General features: G+C 47.1%; 1 protein-coding gene across 3 annotated transcripts in view; it reads right to left on the reverse strand.

Annotated features, from left to right (window-relative positions):
* Window positions 1-15889, reverse strand: part of BFSP1 (beaded filament structural protein 1) — a 35465-nt gene that overhangs the window by 3968 nt on the left and 15608 nt on the right. For all 3 annotated transcript variants that reach the window (XM_017654832.3, XM_073236953.1, XM_073236952.1), the window contains exons 4-6: window positions 14905-14991; window positions 10715-10822; window positions 1326-1546 (exon numbers count right to left, since the gene is read on the reverse strand). In XM_017654832.3, the coding sequence (XP_017510321.3) occupies window positions 1326-1546; window positions 10715-10822; window positions 14905-14991 (416 nt within the window). The remainder of the gene's footprint in view (window positions 1-1325; window positions 1547-10714; window positions 10823-14904; window positions 14992-15889) is intronic.

The raw sequence follows: 15889 nt of genomic DNA on the forward strand, positions 1-15889 counted from the left end.
ATGGACATTGATATAGACATGGATGATGTAGATATAAATAGTGTACATGCAAGTACAGATGTACACAGACATGACATGATGTAGGTGTACATGTAGGTGATGTAGGCATAGATGTACATATATGCAAAGATGATTTAAGTAAAGTTTAGGCAAAGATGTAAATATAGATGATGTAAGTGGAGGTAAATGTGTACATATAAATGATGCAGATGTAGATGAGAAGTGGGTATAGATAATGCAGATGGAGGTGGAGGTGGAGATGATATATCTGTGGATGTAAGTATAGGTGTAAGTGCAGCTGTAGGTGATGTGGGTATAGCTGGAGATGGAAAAGAGAATGTACATAAAGTAGATGTGAGTGCAGTGCAGGTACAGATGGAGAGGATGTAGGTGTAGCTGGAGATGGAGATGAGGATGTAGACAATGGAGATGTTAGTGAAGGAGTAGACGGAGATGATGTAGGTGTGGATGGAAATGTGGATATAGATAAGGTAGATGGAGGTGTGGTTGAAGCTGTAGATAATGTAGATGTAGATGTGGATATAGATGATGTAACAATGTAGATGCAGGGCACATGTACACACGTGGATGATGTAACTATAGATGCAGATGTAAGTGTAGATGGAGGTATAGACACAGAGGATGTCGATGGAGACATAGATGGTGTAGATTGTAGGCAGAGGTGGAGGTATAGATGATGTAGAAATAGAGGTAGAGACAGAGAGAGATTGAGATGATAGAGGTGACAGAGATAGGTATTTCCCAGCTCTCTTGAATGAGTAGAACTCAAGTCACAGTTCTAATATGAACTAGACCAGACAGCATAATGACCACATTACTGAGCCAAGCAGGTGGTAGAAATCATGATGGCAGCAGGAGTCACAACCCCAAGACCTCTGAGCACTTGTCAAGTACCAGGTACTGTGCTGGGCACCTCACCTGCAGCATCTCATTAAACACTCCTGGTCATCCCATCTGCTAAGACACTCATGTCCCCAGAGGCCCGAGGAGCAGAAGTATCCTTCTCTGGGAGGCCTTCTCTGACCACCCTACTTACGGTTCAAACATTCCCACCCACTCCCAATGGCCACGCCACAAATCCCTCACATAATTTACTGGCACTTGCCATATGCCACACTCCCTCTGTTACACATTTACTCAGCATCTGTCTCCCCAGCTAGTCTTCAGGTTCAGCAACGTCATGAATTTGTTCATTCCCTGGCCTAGAACTGTGCCTGGCTCACAGGAAGTACTCAGCTCAGACCTGCAAACCAGTAAGTGGACAGAATGGAGCGGGGAGCAACCGCGCCCATCTGTGAGCACACCTGATGCCTTCACTCTCAATGATCCGATGATACCGGTCCAGCTCGTTCTTCAGGGTTTGCTGGGCGACCACCAGCTGCTGGCAATCATAGGAGGACTTCTCCAGGCTCCTCTCGGTCTCTTCAACCTCCTTCCGCAGGGTTTCGATCTGCTCATTATAGAGCTGAATCTCGTCATCGTAACACTCGTGAGCATCTTTGATCGCTTGTTCCAGGGTCACCGTCTGTGAGCAAAGACACGACTGTAAGGAAACCCACCCATCCTTTCCCTGAAGATCCAGGTGGCACAGAGAACCTGGCCTCGGCATTCCTGGCTCTGTTTTGTTTGTTTCTCTGTCAGCAATGAATTACCTTGGAATCCGCAAGCCAAAGAGAAATGTGAACGTCAGTGCCCTCCCTTCCTGGGCACCAGCTCCCTCTGAACAGAGCCCTGAAAGGAGTCTGTCCCCAGACGCAGTCTGAAGGGGGCAAACCCAGGAAAGAAAAGGAAAACTGCTGTCCACAGAGTAAAACATACAATTTAAGTAAAGAACAGTTTTCAACTTTAATGAACTAGCATAAATCTGATAGCCAAAATACAAGTAAAAAGAACTAAAATAAGAGAAGATGCTATTTTTATTAATGAATTGTTAATTCGTTAACTGATTGATTGATTAAAGGGGAAGTTTCCTTACTCTTAATCACTATGGTGCTTTCATTTTCTCCTGATTTCTGATCAGTAGTTTTATATGTTTTGGTAGCTAAAATGTGTGTGAGTGTGTGTGTGTGTGCAAACACTTGTGTACCCATAAAAAAACTTCAGGGAAACACTATTTATATTTCAATGCAGGATAAGTCAAAATTAAGGTAGGAAAATAGAAAGAGGTACCCTCACATTCACTTTAAGAGCTTCTGCCAATGCAAAGGGAGCCTTAAAAGTGTTCTTAGAAGCCTGGTATTTGTGGTCATGATTCTTTTACAGTCTCATTTTCCCAAGTTGAAAATGATCCAATATGCAGTACACCCATCCTCAAAGACAAAATGAAACAAACAAACCCTAAACCACTTCTACGGACACCAGAACTTCTCAAAATTCAGTGAGCGTCCGAAACACCTGCAAATACTGTTCAGCTCAGATTCCAACTCAGCAGGTCTGGAAACACCTGCAAATACTGTTCAGCTCAGATTCCAACTCAGCAGGTCTGGGGTGGGGCCGGGGATTCTGCATTTTAACCACTTCCCACAGGATACTGATGGGCTCCAGGCCACACTTTGAGTCATGAGGGGATAAACAGGTATCAGGATTCAGCTCCATGTGTGCCCGCTAAAAGGCATTTCATACATGCAGCTAGATGTACACGTACTACCTACAGGTTAACATTCCTATGACAACCTGATTCTTCACTTCGTACACAGATGTGGCCTTGGAGTAGTGAAGCACCCTAGGTGATGAGATTTGAAAACTTAGCTTACAAAGGTTCCCAGGAATATATCTGTTGGAAGGAAGGAAGGAAGGAAGGAAGGAAGGAAGGAAGGAAGGAAGGAAGGAAGGAAGGAAGGAAGGAAGGAAGGAAGGAAGGAAGGAGGGAGGGAGGGAGGGAGGGAGGGAGGGAGGGAGGGAGGGAGGGAAGGAAGGAAGGAGGGAGGGAGGGAGGGAGGGAGGGAGGGAGGGAGGGAGGGAAGGAAGGAAGGAAGGAAGGAAGGAAGGAAGGAGGGAAGGAGGGAGGGAGGGAAGGAGGGAGGGAGGGAGGGAAGGAAAGAAGGAGGGAAAGAGGGAGGGAGGGAGGGAGGGAAAGAGGGAGGGAAGGAAGAAGGGAGCTGGTGGAGGGAAAGGAGAAGGGCACATACACTCAACACTTGGGGAAGACCTTGCCAGCCCCATCACCCACCCCTTGTCTGATGATTGCACTACCTCACTCACAGAGGGGTCCCGGCCGTGGTGGTACCCTGCTCTCCCTAGCAGAGCTACAGAACCAGGTCTGGGCCTGGGTAAGCCTGGCCTACCACATGCTTCCTCTCCGGGGAATCTGGAAAAAAATTTCAGAACAACAGTTGGTGGCCGGTCTGAGGCAGCCACTTCAGAGTGACAATCTTTCTAATGTGCACAGAGAAGCTGAGAAAGGCAATTGTTCAGAGAAGCAGTGAAATAAAGCCAAAGAGCAAAGACAAACAGATGGGAGAGCCTGTAGGGAAAGAGGGACACAGAGAGAGAGGAAGCTGCTGCCTCGGATCCTGGCTCCTGGTTCCTGCCTCACACCCTGCACTCAAATTTCATAAACTACCTTCTGTATTCTGCTCCTTTAGGGAAAAAAATACTATCTTTACAGTGGAGAAACCTGGCAGACATCATCTTAATCAAGCGGCCTAGTTACACCAGCAGAATAAAGACCTGCCCACGTGGTGCTCTCCTGGCCAGATTCACCAAGGACACATCACCCCCATGGGGTTCCTGCCACAGACCTGTCCTCCCCTGATCCTGAGAAAACATCAGGGAAGCCCAAACGGAGGGGCATTCCATGAAACAACTGGTCTTCAAAGTCAAAGACGGGGACTGTCCGAGATTGGAGGAGACAAAGAAGACATATCTAAGCACAAGTGGGATCCAGAACCAGAAAAAGCATTAGTGGGGTAACTGGTGAAATTTCAGTCAGTATTGCTTGAATGACATCATCGTTCATTCCTGGTTTCAATAATTGTACTGTGGTTATTAAGAGGCTAACAAAAGCTGGGTGAAGAGCATGTAATAAACCTCTGCACTTTCTGCACCTTTTTAGAAGTCTAAAATTATTTCAAAATAAAACCAGAGTGCCTTTTCTGCTGAAGCTATTTTGATGAGGTTTCTGTTTCCTCAATTAAAAAAAAATCTCAACTCAGATACCTGTAATGTCAAATACCACGGTGTACCCATTAATTCCTGGTGTAGCCACATATTCTTACACACAACAGTGTTCACACACTCTGGGGCATGCTTCAAAGAAATAAGGAATCTAAAAGGCTCCTTTGAGGCTCGAATCTCAGGGGGCAAGAAGCCATCCAGGAATGGATGCATCTCCCCTTTTCTGTGAAGCAGAACTAAGCCTGGGGGATGCTGGCATGGCCAGGGTCCAGCACAGAGCCTAGGGGCCCCAGTGTCACCCAGGCAGCAGGGAGGATGTGAAAGGCCAACACAACTGCCTTTTATCAAAACAGAGCTTTCTCTCAAGTGTACAGGAAAGAGCTGGTGCCCTCAGCACCCAGGTTTTAAAAGTATGTATATACCGCAAATTTCAAGGGGAAGAAAAAGGAGATAGAGGAGAACCTAAAGGTTAAAGAGACTTAAGAGACACATAATCCAATTACAGTGTGTGGACCTTCTTTGGATCCCAATTCAAATAAAGTTGAAAGAAAGAAATTATAGGAAAGTCTATGTACTGACCGACTCCCTTTATAGGGCAATCTGGAAGAGATAAAACCAGAGGAACAGTAACCAGATCAGCGATTGCCAGGGGCTGGGGGCAGGCTGGGAGGAATTACCCACAAAGGGCAGCTCAGGGGAGTTTGGGGGGTGAGGTGATGGTCCTGTGTCTTGAATGTGGGGTGCTACGACACTGCATGCATTTGTCAAACAGATGTACTCTGCATTGCAAAGGGTGACATTTCCTGTATGTAAATATCACTTTAGTCAGAAAGATAGTTGGAAATGTGATTCCCAACTGGACATTTGGTGATACTGAAAAGAATTATTGTTAATTTTTAAAGGTAGGCTAATGGCCTTGCATTGTATAAAAAGACCCCCATCCTTAAGAGATATACTTAAGTTGAAATACTGCTGCATAGGATGATATGGTGTTGGGATTGCTTTGGAATCACAGGATGGGGGGCTATTGTTACGTGGGTGAGGTAAAAGGGACCATGTGCTAGAGGGTAGGGACATGGGGGCTCAGCAGCCTATTCTCGCACTTTTGGATGTTTGAAGTGTTTCAAAACAAAGACTGAAGGCAAAGATTATGTATGAAGAGAACTTTGTGTGTGTGCCCTTCCAGTGTGAGTTTCTCAGCCTGGAGTGGGAGTAACGGTTTATGCTGGTGAGTAAAATGGCTTGTCAGCCACACAACAACCTTACGGGGAAGGACTGCTTGTATTCCCACTTTACAGATGAAGAAACTGAGACACACAAGCACAGTGACCTATCCATAAATACCGAAGCAGATTTCAGACCCACCTGCACAGGGTCTGAGGCACCTCCTGAAACTATGAACCCTCTGCCTCAGCCTCCTCCCAGTGCTGGTGAGCAGGGCACACACACACACACACATGCACACACACTATCCAAGCCCCTGGAAAACTGCCCATTCCCATGTGTCAACAGGCAAGCATGACAGCCTGTTCTCACTGAAGACCTCATGGACTCCATGTGACCCCACACAGACCCCTCCCTGAGCATGTCACTGGGAAAACTTTTAAACCATAAAGGGGACAGCACAGGGTCATCACAAACTGGGAAATCAGAAACAAGGAAAATGTCATCTATAATCTTTTGACCCTACAGGGCAAGTATGATCTTTTATGGCTCCTGAGTTGGCATTTTGCTGGTGGTGGTGGCTGGGGGCTGTCCTCTGACAGCATCTGTGGGAGAGACACCTGCCTGGGCAGGGCGCCCTGGGTGCCTATGAGGCCCCTTCCAACCCTCGAATGGCACTGGTCCTGAGTGCAACTCTGCCTGAGTTTTCCAGCAAAACTGCTGAGCATCCAGCAAAATGCTGGCCAGGTTTACAAAACTGGACTTAGGTCTGCATCAGTGTGATTTTTATAGGTCAACAATTTAAAGTTTTCATCAGAAGTAGGATGAAATTCAAAATAGTAGGAGCCCCACTTTCATCAGCTCAAAGGAGGCAAACACAGTGTGTGGTGTGGGCAACCTCAGCTCAGACTTCATCCTGCACCAGCCAAGCTGTGAGAGACTGAGACACAGATCAGCCCGGTCACAGAAGCGGAGAACACACGGAGAGGCCCGGGTCTGGAGCAGGCAGAGAAGGCTTGGAGGAGGCAGCAAGGCCAGCCCTGGGCGCTGAAGGAAAGGGGCGTGACGAGCAAAAGGGGAAGGTGCAGAAACCGCAGGAGGGGTCAGCGGAGGAAGAGAAGAGAGAACAAAGCACGGACAGCTCTGGGTTTCCTGGAAGGGAGCAGCTGCGTGGATCCTGGGCAGAGGCAGGCAGAAGGGGTGGACTGTGCCGCAGCTGAACTCCATCCTGAGCACAGGTGCTGTTATTTTCTGCCTGGACCATTCAGATCGCCTGGTTTATGTCCATTTCCCCACTGGGCTGTGGGCAGCTGAAGGCAGCAGCACAGCACGCTCTGCTCAGGATACCCCGAACCTCCCAGGATGTTTGGCAGTAGAGGTTATGGAGTAAGTGTCCCAACACAGCTGCCGTGCTCACCTTTGCACAGCCTAGGTCGACAGAAACCCAGCACGGTGCTTCACACTGAGTCCCATCTGGAGGATTGGCCTCCCGCTTCAGCCCCCAGACTCTCTGAGGTCCAAGGTCTTTTTTTAAAAGTAAATGAAGAAATCAAGTACTCTTCATGAATTACAGTTTTACCAAAACCTACCACTAGATGGTACTAAGCGAATGTAATGAGAAATGATACCTGGGAGGTTCACACTTTCCAAGTGATAGAGGACATTTTCCCCTTTCCTGTCAGAGAAGCGCTCTGTCAGTACAATTGGGGGAGCCAGAAGCGCCTGTCCTTTCCCTTCCACCTAGAGTAAGTGCCATCCCCAGGGGTCTCATGCATGGTCTGTGCTCAGCTCCAATCATGGGTGCTGGTCCCACCATCCTGTGCACTAGTGTTCTCAAACCGGCACGGCAGAACCACCCGCAGGGGTTGTTAGAACAAGAAGGCTGCCCCTCCGCCCCTCCCCACCCCACCCCCAACCCCCAACCCCCAAGCTCTGGATTCAGTAGGTCTGAGATGGGCCCGCGAATGTGCATTTCTGACAAGTTCCCAGGCGATGATTATGCTACTGGTTCACCCTGAGGACCCAGAGATGGAGGGTTCTGGAAGCATCACATGCACCGACAACAGGCAGAACCAGCTGCCAAAGCCCTGCCAGGCCAGACCCTCAGGCTCTAGGATCTCCCCCTCATGCCCCTGACCATATCCTCAGCACTGGGGCGGCTGAAGGGCTCTGCTGCCAGATCTCCCGTGGAGCTCTCAGCTTAGCTACATCTTTTAAAATCAGCAAAACACCAGCCATGCACACCTCCTGAATAAGTCTGTGAAGGGCCCAAGGCAGGGACTCAGGTGGGCCAGATATAGAACATTCTGAGCCAGCCTGGGACCCACCTCAGCACCAGGGTTCTCTAAGTATGGTTCCTGGACCAGCAGCAGCATTTGGAAATTGAGAAATGCAAACTCTTGGGTCACACCCCAGACCTACTGAATCAGAAACTCTTGGAATCAGTAAGCTAAATAGGAACATATTTGGTCCCTATGACTTTTGCCCAAAGTTTTATTCCTGTAAGTATGTTGTTACACAGCAAAACTTTGCAGATGTAATTAAGGTTCTTAATCAGTTGACCTTAAAAAAATCGGGAGATTATTTAGATTATTCCTAATCACAAGGGCCCAAAGCAGAAGTTGGAGGGATTAGATGCTCTAGAAAGATTCAATATGCTCTTGCTGGCTTTGAGGATGGAAAGGGCCGTACACTGAGGAACGTGGGCTGCCTTGTGAATAACTGCCAGCCAACAGCCAGCAAAGAAATGGGGTGCTCGGTCCTACCTGAACACAGAGCTGAATTCTGCCAACAACTTGAATGGGACTGGAAGACGATTCTTCCCCCAGAGCCTCCAGCTAAGAGAACCCAGGCGGCAGACACCTTTACTTCAGCCTTGTGGGACCCAGAGCAGAGAAACCAGCTGATCCTGCCCAGACTCCTCACCTACAGAACTGTGGGTAAAGCAGGGCTGTTGTAAGGCCCTGCGTTTATAGGAACTCAATACGGCAGTGAGAGAAAACTAATATAACTTGTGTTTTATTTGGCCCACTGTTATATTTTAATATTAACTTGCATTATAGAGGAAATAACTTGGTAATACTTTGTAACTATTTCAATACAATTGATTTCCTTTTAATTATATGTACTTTATTTTTATTATATGCCTGTACATTTTTCTGAAAAGGGGTCCATGGATTTCACCAGACTGCCAAGGAGGTGGGGGCCATTGGTACATAAGTGACAACTCCCAACTTAGAGAGAGAGTGACATCAGAGTAAGACCAGTTAGTCCTTCTGCAGCAACTACAGGGGATGGGTGGCCAAGTAATGTTTTATTTCATATTCTCAGAAACTAGGTTACTCCTTTATCAAAAGTCTTATTTTTATATTCAACAAATACATATATGCACATGGAGAAATGTTCTTTTTGCCCTGGAATTGGAATTTACCACATCAGGCTGGGCTCTTTCATCTTTCTCAGAATTCAGGGCAGGACTTTTCAACTTTGTTGCATGGCCACAGAAGAAGTCACATTATACATCGCAAACCACACACATCATACAATGTGCATGTGCAGGTGAACAGAGGGCACATTTAAACACATGTACATTTATATTTAACACAGAGGTTCACAGAACAAATCCTACCTTCGCTTACCATGCCCTCTGTTATTTCTTATTCTGTCTTAGTCTGGTGGTGTCAATTTCTTCTTTTTGATGACAGTTGACTCTGCTGCATTCATCTTACAACCCAGTAATGAGCTGTAACTGGTGGTTTGGAAAACACCCATCTCTAGGAACATGACTAGGCCTGCACCCACTTCCCCAGCCCCTCATTCTCACACACACACGCACATGTACACATACGTACACACATACCCATGTATATATACATATATGCTTATGCACAAATATACACCTATACATGCACACACGTACACACATACACATGTATATATATATATATATACGTGCTCAGGCATATATATACACCTATACATGCACACATGTACACACATCTACATGTCCACACTTATCCACACACATGCATACATTCACATATGTACACACACACACACACACACACACACACACACACACACACTCGCCCTCTCTCTATCCTTTCAGGGCCTCAGAGGAGACAACACACAATCAAGTCATCAAAACAGTGCATCTGCTCCCTGATCTATGGATTGTCACAAGAGAAGGACAAGTTTTACAGACACTATGGAATGTCTTGATCTTTACCTCAGGGTAAACCACCAGCCCCCAGACTGCTTTCCGTGGCCCTGAGAACCGCTGTGGAGTGAGGTCTGCGTGATACGTGGCAGGACTGGAAGTCAGATTGTTGAGCTTGAAAGTCCCTGAATGGGGTCCTGGGCAGATTTGGAGAGCACTGAATACCCATGAAGAGCCCCCTGTCTCACTGTGGCTCTAACGGTTTTTGACTTTGTAGGCATTGGTGGGACAGAGACAGTGCAACATTTCACATATAAATGTTCTAGGTCCTCTAGAGAGCCTGATTTTGTCAGTGTTTTATTCTCTTGTCCGTTATGTGTACTTGTCAAACCGAATGTCTGTTTTTGGATTTGGGAAATGTGGTTATTCAGCCACATGAAGGTACAGCATTTTAACCAGATGTCCCCCATGAGAAAGGCCAGGGGTATCATAATGAGAGAAAGAAAACTGCAAGGAGCAAAACTAGGAAGGGACCTGGCAGGGGGTGAGTCACGAAGCTCACTGACCAAGAAGGCAGGCCAGGGAAGGAGGACCAAGCTTTGCTGCTGAGTTTTCAAATTAAGCTTCACCAAAAAAAGGGAGTGGGGTGCAAATGAGAGCTTTAAGCTAACAAAATTCTAAGCAGAGGCAAATCCTGCCATGACCACTCTTCCCAAGAATTTGTAATAAAATTCCAAAGGAGAGATTTTAGATCATCAGATGAGAAACGGGAAGCCTGTATTTGAGCAGGTGTAGGAAAAGAGTCCCCATTTATGTCCACTTCTCCTTATTTTTTAAAAACAAGGTTAAGCTGGGTAAAACGGATTGATCATGAGAATGTCAGGATAGCCTTACCCTTGATGCAGGAGGGGAGGCAGCCCAAATGGGGCCAGTGGTGAACCTCTGGGGCACCAGGAATTACAGTGACCTGCTGTCCCCATTTGCCCTGGACATTCCCATCTGTGTAGGAAAGTCCTGCATCCTGGGAAACCCTCAGTAAAAGCAAGACAGCTGGTCACCCTGGTGAGAATGTTCCATGTCTGGCTGAATGCGGGCACACAAATTTGTTGAGTTTGTGAGAATTCACCAGGATGGATACTTATGCATTTTTCTGCATACACATGTCACCTGAATAAATTGTGTTGTAAAACCTGATTCGTGTGTGGGGTGGGAACATCCAAAAGCAAGCGGCGGACACAAGGGTGCGGAGAGTACCTGAGCCTGCAGCTCGGCTTTCTGCGCCTGCAGCCCAGACAGTGCCTCCCGGCCCTCCTCCAGCCGACTCTGCAGGGTGGCAGCTTCCCGTTCCCGCAGGAGCTTCTCCTGCACAAAGAAAGCCAGACTCAGCACTTACATGCTGTTGCTGTAGGAAGAAACCCAAAGAAAAAAGAGGCAAAGAAGGTGTGGGGCCCTGTTATGTTTGCATGTTTGTGTCGCCCCCACCCCACAAATTCATATGCTGATGCCAGAGCCCTACAGGAAGCATGGGCAACTGGCGCTCTCAGGAGGTGATTAGGCCTCGATGAGAACATAGGGGGCAACAGGTGCCCCTCATGGTGGGATTAACGTCCGTGAAAGAGAGGATCTCTCCAAGGGTGCACCAAGGAAAGGCCATGTGAAGACACAGCAAGAGGCAGCTGGCCACAAGCAGGTGGCAAGTGCTCCCGGAGAGCTGAACCTGCTGGCAGCCTGGTCTTGGACTTCCAGCCTCCCAAACTGTGAGAAATAAATTTCTGTTGTTTGAGCTGCCCTGTGTGTGGCACTTGGGACAGCAGCCAGAGTCGACATGGACGGGCCCACTGTAGCCACTCTTCCAGCCTTTTTGCTTCACAGGCTGAACCATTAATGCCCTAACTTTAAAGTATGGAGACAGTGTCAGGAGACCCACAGTTTAGACCTGGTTGCACCACAAACTGGCTAATGTCCTCTGGACAAGGCACTTTCCCCTTTGTGAAAAGGAGAAGTCAGAATACAGACTTGTCAGACTCTGTTCTCTGTCCCTGCAAACGGCACAGTCAGTCTGAGACCCCAGCTATCAGCTGTGCTGAGACATCACAGCTGCTGCATGACGCAGGAGCCATCGGCCTCCAAAGGACCCGAGGCAGATGGGGACCCTGATGAGGTGGCTGCACCATCCGATCAACTCTGTGAAACAACATGGAATGAGGCCCCATGGTGGCTCCACAGTCTGCCGAGCCAGTGCCCTTTCCCATCCAGTCTCTCCACTGTTCAAAACCTTCCAGACCACTTCACCAAACCAGGCTGCTCAAGAGCGCCACCTTCTGACACAAGCCCCTGCCTCACCACCAGGCCACCCAAACAGTGGGCATGCCACACGTTTAAGGCAGCCTTTGCTTCTAACACTTTGCAAAGTGGCTGAAGTGCAGACACAGAGAATGCCAGAGCCAAGACAAACATGTGTACAGAAAGGGAGAGTGGATTGGGGTCTACAGCCCAACCCCGTGGAGAAAGCAGGACCCTAGATGAACCTGCAGAAGGACCTGTCAGTTGCGTGCGTGTCTTTCTGTGCCTGCTTACCACTGGACTTCTGGGTGCCTGGAGGCATGTTTCCTCTCAGCCTCTGTCTGTCTCCCTGTGTCTCAGTCTACTTCTCCCTCTGTTCTGTCTGGTTTCTGTGTCCCAGGCCCTACCTCCTGCCTCGAAGGAACAGACAAAAGAGTGGCTGGAGGAAGAAGGACTCATGTCCCTGGGTACCAGCATATGGAAGACGTGCATACATATCACACTTTGCAAATTCTAGACCTGCAGCACTGGGATGGAACACTCACAACACAAACACATCACACCATCTCCCCCCAGGGCCCAACCTACACACCTGGCCCTCTCCATCCTTCTTGCCCAAACCAACTCCTCTTGCATCCTCCTCACAGCCGACCTCAAGGAACCTCTGGCATGCCTCGTGCACAGCAGACCACCAGATACTTACTGAAGAGGAAGGAAGACAGCACGGCTGCTGTCAGCTGGTGACCAGCACTAACCGCCAGGCCATGATGCTCCCTACCTACAAACTTACAAATGATGCCGTTCCCAGCGTGTGAGGATGTCACTCTGCGGGAACGAGACAGACAGACCGTTCTGTAATCATGTCTGAACACAGACCAAGAGGCCACTGCACAACCACAAAAATAAGCAAATGTCCCCTCTCCTCACTAACACAAGTGATGCCTCTTAATTATCAAGTACAGCTTCAGCTGCAGTCTCGTCCCTCTACCTTTTCTGTACAAATTATCAGAGTGCTCAGTTGTAGGACCAGTCCCTGCTGAGAGCACCCAGCCCAGAGCAGGGCTCTGCAGACTTGGCCCCTTCCCCCAGGTCACCTAGCACACGCCCAGCTCCCATCTCATGCCCTCCATATATGGCCCCTGGTGTACACCTTCCCTGCTGCAGTGAATAAGCCCAGCTCTACTTGACCACAGATATGCTCCCACTGACACTGTGCTTTACTGACACATTACAGAGTGGCCCTGTATTCCTAGGGGACACCACTAAGTATATCCTCATTTGTGCAAAGGCAATGTACACATTTTCTAGGACAGTAACAGGAGCCAATGAAACAAACCTGAAAGTGACCATCTACCTCAAGTGTACAATTTTTAAGCTGAGATTAATAAAGAACATGATCCTTTCTAAATCTGTGCTTCTCCATCTTTAACATTCACATGAGTCCCGGGAGTCCTGTTAAAGTGTGTATTCTGACTTAGTGGGTCTGTGGTCTAGCTGGAGACTCCCCGTTTCTCACCAGCTCCCCATGATGCCAAGGAGGGCTGACACTGGTGCTCTCCAAGTCAGTCCAGATGGCCGCTATACTCTTATAACTCAGAAGAATTTTTTTAAAAAGGAACAGATGATATGATTTAAAAAGTGTACTATGGTATAAAATACCTTTGAATTACAAGGGGAAAATGAGTTTGCAAAATAAAAATAAGTATCTACAAAGAAATCTCTGACAAAGAAAATGAAGGATTTAGAAACAGCTATTTTAGGACTTTGCAGAAACATCTGTTCCATGAATTAAGGGCTTCAAGCACCTGAAATGGTCATTGGTGGGCAATCTGGACAAGGATATCCCCATGAAGACCAAAGAAAGTAACTTTCCTACCTCTTAGATATTACTTGGCAAGGTTTAAAAGTGTCTTCTAAAGCAAAATTGGGGGTTTCTTTAGCCTTGATATAAAAAAGTAAAACAAAAAGGCTCCAGCAGCTAGCTGCCCTAGGCCACTGGTTCTGCAGCTCATCAGCACACTGGCCCAGGAGCTTGAAAATGACTGAGTCAGGGTTCCCTCCACCTTCCAGGCAGCTGAACAATTGACTTAGGGCTGGTCTGGGCAGACTCCTAGGCAATTCCAAGTGACATCACATTGAGAACCATTGTCTTATGTCATCCTTGCAAAACACCCAGAATCTTATCAGTTGACCAGTCCACCCAAACTGTACCAGCCTCTGGAGAAGAGACACAGTGACATTTTTGTTTTACTCTGCATCCTTTTCAGTTTATCCCTATACTTGTCATAGCCATGTATCACAAAATCCCATAAACAACATTAGGAAAAAACTATGCTGATATCCTGTTGGGCAGCTGGAGAGTTAAGTGAAAAGGAATGTGGAACATTACATCCGAAACAATGTTTTACATCCAAATTTTCCCTTTTAAAAAATCAGCCTCAATAATCTCTCTCTCTTCCCAATTGCTTTCATGCCACAAACTCGTGTAATCGTTACCAGAGCCCAACCTTGAAAATACAGTCATTAATTATGTGAAGCTCTTAGTATTCAAAATGAATGGTCAAATTGGTAAGGGAATAAGAAAACAACCCAATTTTTAAAATGGAAAAAAGATCTGAGCAGATAGTCCAATGAAGAAGATTTATAGATGGCAAATAAGCACATGAAAAGATGCTCAATGTCACTAGTCATTAAAGAATGCAGTTAAAACCATGCCTATTAAAAGAGTAAGAAGCAAAAACAAAATAAAAACCTGATGTGCCCAGCAATGGCAGGGACACAAAGCAACAGAAACTCTCCTACATTGCTGGTAAGGATGAAACAGGGCTACCCACTTTGGGAAACAGTCTGGCAATTTCTTACAAACTATGCATGAAAAATAGCCTGGAATGCTCAAGAGGAAATACCTAAGAAATTGTCACGGACACTGGTTAAGTCCTAAGATGACTAAATACCAGCATTCAAAGTCTGAGTAAAAGAAGTATACACTTCCAATATGAATGCAAAGTGGGCATAGGGGCGAGTAAACCCACCGCACCACCACCCTCTCCCCCACGCAGTCTGATCTGCCACCCTCTCCTGGTCTCTGTTAACGAGGCCTGTGGGGGTGTAGGAAATATCCCCAGATATGCTTTTGCTATAGCCTGGGATCCAATTCTTACCTCCCTCATCCCACTTGTAACAGCTTGAGGGGTGGTCTGAACAATCTGCTGCAGGATACTGACATAGGTCTGAATTTCCAGAAGATTCTGTTAGAGGAAGGAAAGTGCTCTTATTAAAACTTAAGCTGCTTGAGATTTTGCCTCTAGTCTTAGATGACCCCAGGGCTGGATGCTTTCATGTGTTCCACTATCAAAAACAGGACAGCCTCTGCTCTATGCAGGGGGCACTTCACATCTCCTTTAATCTTCCCCAAAACAGCAGGGCAAATGAGCAAAAACAGGCTTGGTTTACTTTGACATTTCCCTTCAGTTACATGGATGTCTTACTGCTATTGTCATAGAGCCCTGCATGGCAGAGATACGAGAGAAAAGCAGAGATGGGAGATCCACTGATCCCAGAGGGTACAAAGGCCCCTTCCTGACCCCAGAACAGGGTGGGCTTTTGGTCAGTTCAAAGGATGGGCTTTTGTCAGTTGGTTCCATATTAAATCACCTGCTACCTGTGTGCAGCCTTGGGCAAATAATTTAAACCTCCTAAAATTCAAGTTCTTCTACAAAACAGCAGTAACTCATAGACACTGAGAAGAGACTGGTGGTTACCATGGGGGAGGGCCTGGGGTGGGTAGAGAGGGAGCGGGAAGGGGAGGGGGATAAAAGGGGCACAAAAATTCTCAATCATAATATAAGTTGGCCACAGGGATGGTAGTGCAGCATGGAGAATACAGCCAATGACTCTGTAGCATCTTCCTATGTTAACAGATAGTAACTGCACTAGCAGGGGTGAGGATTTAATAATACGGGTAACTGTTGAACCACTGTGTTGTATACTTGAAACCAATATAAGATTGTGTATTAACTATACTTCAACTTAAAAAAAATTCAGGTTCTTCTATAAAAGAGGATTAACAATCTGCAGGGCATGCCTGAGCCCCTTACCAGCAGAGCCCCTGTGACCAGCCCTGTGTGGAGGCTGATGAGGTAGCAC

Source organism: Manis javanica, chromosome 5 (genome assembly GCF_040802235.1).
Source record: "Manis javanica isolate MJ-LG chromosome 5, MJ_LKY, whole genome shotgun sequence".
Lineage (NCBI taxonomy): Eukaryota > Metazoa > Chordata > Mammalia > Pholidota > Manidae > Manis > Manis javanica.